The sequence below is a fragment of the Tupaia chinensis genome, unplaced genomic scaffold (genome assembly GCF_000334495.1).
Source record: "Tupaia chinensis unplaced genomic scaffold, TupChi_1.0 Scaffold000528_1, whole genome shotgun sequence".
Taxonomy (NCBI): domain Eukaryota; kingdom Metazoa; phylum Chordata; class Mammalia; order Scandentia; family Tupaiidae; genus Tupaia; species Tupaia belangeri.
In genome coordinates, this window is record NW_006160041.1 from 1,999,826 (window position 1) to 2,002,280 (window position 2,455).

Below are 2,455 nucleotides of genomic sequence, written 5' to 3' on the forward strand. Positions count from 1 at the left end.
GAATGGGGGCAGATCGTGGTGTGAGACCTGCCAAGAGGATACTTGTATCTCTCATGTGCACACAGAAAAGAAACTAAAAATAAGAGGGAGGGAAGGAGGGGGGAAGGGCCCTCCAAGGCCCCACTGCCCCCAGTCAGAATACCTCCACCAGGTCATGGCTAGGCAGGATGCAAAGGGTGGGCAGTGAGAAGCACCTCTGCCTGGCACACAGGGCGTGGGGATGCAGAGCGGGAGAGGACACTGACCCCCCACGACCTCACAGTGCGATATCGTCAATGAATGAGGAACTGAGGGCCCTCTTGCTCCCTGGGCCGTCTCTGTGTGCACCACAATTGCCCTGGGGGAGCAGCGGAGTGCTGGGCCCTCCAGCTTGGGGGTGGGGGGCAGCGTGCTCTCCTTAACTGGACTCCTTGGTTTGCAGAAGGCAGGCAGACAGCTTGGGTGGTCCCATCTGCTCTGCCCTTGGTGGTATCCCAAGTAGGGGTCTGCCCTCAGCTCCAAGGTCCTCTTAGAGGTTAGAGAATTTTTGACAGATCTTACTAACCAAATTCAATGTGAAAAATATCAGAAGATATTACTGGACTATTTCTTAGTGTTTATGACACTCAGCTGTCCACAGACGGGACAAATGTGCCCTGACACGTGCACACTCCCACACACTCACACCCACCCTCATGCACACTCCTCTGAGTTGCACATGTGGGAAGCGAGCGTGAGAGGTGTCCCCTGCTGGTGTGCAGACAGGGCTGTGGCCTCTCTGCTGTTGGGGTGAGTCCCAGGTTCGCTCCCAGATGGTCCTGGTGGCGACAGAGCTCCTCAGGCTCCTCTGGCAGCTTCCTCCACAGCGGGAAGGTCCAGGGACTGGCTCCACAGCTGGCTGTCCTAGGCAGCTCCTGCGCCCAGGCTGGAGTCCTTGCAGTGGCCTCAAAAATCCCATGATTCCAGCCACCTTAGTCCTGCCATCGGACTCTGGGGGTCCTGAGCGAGGGGACCAACCATTCCATACGCCAGAGGGTGGAAGAGGTAGAAGCTGTGGGTGAGAACCCCCAGAGAGGTATCAGCACCCCAGTGCCTCAGTCCCTCCATCTCCCCGTCCATGAGACCCGTCTCGTGTCACTGTGCCTCGGAATGCCAGTTGGGCACAGTGTGGGCTGAGAGCTTAGTATATGGGGACTTAATAACAGGACAGGAAGGGCTCTTCCCAAGAGGCCCAGAGGGGGCCCCGCTAGGAGTCAAGCCATGGGCTCTTGGCCCGGAGTGTCTGTCAAAGTGTGACTTTCACCCTCTTACACAGGCAAGTGCTTGTGGGTCACAGGTCCCCCACAAAGGCCAACGGTCCTCCATGGGGGATCTATGAGACTGGGCAGGTGGTGGGGAAAGAAGGGGGGCTTTCTAAACAATACTCTCCTTCCAGCGGTTCTGAGCCACGTCCCACACCCCGCACTCACCCACTCTTCCCACCTCCTCCCTCACCCCAGTGAGAGCTATCCTGGTAGGGAGCCACTGTGACCACAGGGATACCCTTCAGAAGTGCTGGGATGGCACGCAGGCCAGCAACCACCAGCAAAAGGAGAGAATGAGAAGAGTTAGCCCCCTGCTCTCCCACCTGGGGGGCTTTGGAAAATGGCTGACTGGGCCCCTGGGCCCAGCTGAACCAGAACCTCTGGAGATGGGGCTCAGGGACTGGTACAGTTTATCAATAAAAGCACCCCAAGGCATCCAGGGCTGGAGCACCACCCAATCCATGCTGGGGCCATGTGAGGGGCAGGGGGCTGCTCACCTGTAGGCAGTTCCTAGGAGCAGGCTCAGGATGCCCACCACATGCACGGCCCTGGCCAGGCAAGAGGAGGTCACACCCCAGGCACAGAGCCGCAGGAGCGTGTCCCAGAGGACACCTGGTGGGAGGAGAGAGACCTGCAGCCACACTCGTGGTCACAAAGAACGACTTCTGGGACGCAGGAGAGAGGAGCCACCCATGTCAGGGAACAGACTCACACTCGGCCCTGCAGCTCCACATGGCCTCTTCCCCCGCCGCCCCGCCCAGTCTGCCAGCCCAGGGGGCCGCACTCACCTGTCAACATGCTGGAGAAGAGCATGGCTGGGAAGTAGTGGTGGAAGTAGAGCACCCGGCCCATCAAGAAGAAGGGGAAGTAATGGAGCATCCACCCAAGCAGGACCTGACCGCCTCCTCGTAGCAGGACCCGGGACAGCCCTGGGCCCCAAGTAGCACAGTCCCAGTCAGAAGACGGAGGGGGCAGAGATCCTGGGTTCAAGTCCAGCTCTGCCCCCTCCTTGCTGTGTGACTTCAAATAAGTCGCATCACCTCACTCGGCCTTCCTCCCCTCATCTGCACCAGCCCAACAACTGGAACAAGAGAGGAGCAGCTGGGTCTCGAGAGCCCTGGTCAGTATCGGCCTGCTAGGGTCTCAGCACCAACAGCAGGTACACCAAACAT

The 2,455-nt window shown here is 59.1% G+C and overlaps 1 protein-coding gene across 1 annotated transcript in view; it reads right to left on the minus strand.

Moving 5' to 3' along the window:
- Positions 1–799: 799 nt before the first annotated feature.
- The window catches only part of POMT2 (protein O-mannosyltransferase 2), a gene marked incomplete in the record, with an annotated part of 52,163 nt that continues 50,507 nt past the window's right edge, over positions 800–2,455 (minus strand). The window contains 3 exon segments of the mRNA XM_006157077.3: positions 800–1,030; positions 1,781–1,895; positions 2,072–2,212. Coding sequence (XP_006157139.2) covers positions 925–1,030; positions 1,781–1,895; positions 2,072–2,212 — 362 coding nt within the window.